Source organism: Trichomycterus rosablanca, chromosome 16, assembly GCF_030014385.1.
Source record: "Trichomycterus rosablanca isolate fTriRos1 chromosome 16, fTriRos1.hap1, whole genome shotgun sequence".
NCBI lineage: Eukaryota > Metazoa > Chordata > Actinopteri > Siluriformes > Trichomycteridae > Trichomycterus > Trichomycterus rosablanca.
This window is the reverse complement of record NC_086003.1, coordinates 8,856,271-8,857,500: the sequence shown is the minus strand read 5'-3', so window position 1 is coordinate 8,857,500 and position 1,230 is coordinate 8,856,271. Positions and strand designations below refer to the sequence as shown.

General features: G+C 35.8%; 1 protein-coding gene across 1 annotated transcript in view; it reads right to left on the bottom strand.

The window, feature by feature from the left end:
• fpgs (folylpolyglutamate synthase) overlaps window positions 1-221 on the bottom strand; it is a 22,822-nt gene extending 22,601 nt beyond the window's left edge. Inside the window, exon 1 of the mRNA XM_063011500.1 lies at window positions 1-221. This exon is cut by the window's left edge and continues 120 nt beyond it. Coding sequence (XP_062867570.1) covers window positions 1-72 — 72 coding nt within the window. The 5' untranslated portion in view covers window positions 73-221.
• Between the last annotated feature and the right edge of the window lie 1,009 nt (window positions 222-1,230).

The following is a 1,230-nucleotide window of genomic DNA, read 5'->3' as shown; positions in this document are numbered from 1 at the left end:
TATATAAGTATATATAAATCTGAGAAACTCCCACATTTGTTCTGCATAAAAATGAAAGTGTGTATGACACATTATAAACTAAATTATAAAGACACTAGTGTAAATAATTTACCAATAACCCAACTAAAACAAGACATTTGAATAATTTGCAAAAATTAGTCATGTTCAATCAAATAACTGTATGGATGGTGTAACAACAACGCACATTATAAGCTGTTTGTGTGTAACTATATCAGTTAAATGAGTACAGTGTTCATTAATAGACTCCACATCCCATTAATAAATTTGTAAAGTGTTTTTGGAGATTTTTTTAATCTCATACTTATTCTTTATTACTATATCCTTCTACTTTGGTACAATATGGCAAATTAGTAAAGAAATAATCTGTTCATTGCAAGTGGTCATTTGTTTGTTTGTTTGTTTATTAGAATTTAAACGTCATATTTTACACTTTGGTTACATTCATGACAGAAACTGTAGTTACTCATTACACAAGGTTCAACAGTTCACAAGGTTATATCGAACACAGTCATGGACAATTTAGTGTCTCCAATTCGCCTCATTTGCATGTCTTTGGACTGTGGGAGGAAATCGGAGCTCCCGGAGGAAACCCACGCAGACACGGGGAGCACATGCAAACTCCACACAGAAAGCAAGTGGTCATTTAACAGATGGTCTTTGGTGGGCGGCACGGTGGCTCAGTGTGTAAGCACTGTTGCCTCACAGCAAGAAGGTCCTGGGTGGGCAGTCCGGGTCCTATCTGTGTGGAGTTTGCATGTTCTCCCGTGTCTGCGTGGGTTTACTCCGGGTGCTCCGGTTTCCTGCAACAGTCCAAAGACATGCAAGTGAGGTGAATTGGAGATACAATTTGTCCATGACTGTGTTTGATATTAAAACTTGTGAATTGATTAATCTTGTGTAACAAGTAACTTAAACAAATGGTCTTTGTGTTTGAGCATCTAAGTGCTCCATGTAGTTGACCTTTATCATAGGCTTTTGTTTCAATTAACAATTAATTACCTAATTATATTCTATTTACTTAAAAAAAAAATAGCAGTGAAAAGCATTTTACAAAAGTTGACGAGACTGAATATTTAACTTAAGGTCAGACAGCTGTGTTCACAACCGCTGCATAAGCAAATTAATCGCACCTGTAAACACTTTATTAAAAAGAAAAAATCAAGCAGTTATAAATACACCACTATAGCGGCTAAACGACTATCCAGTGTA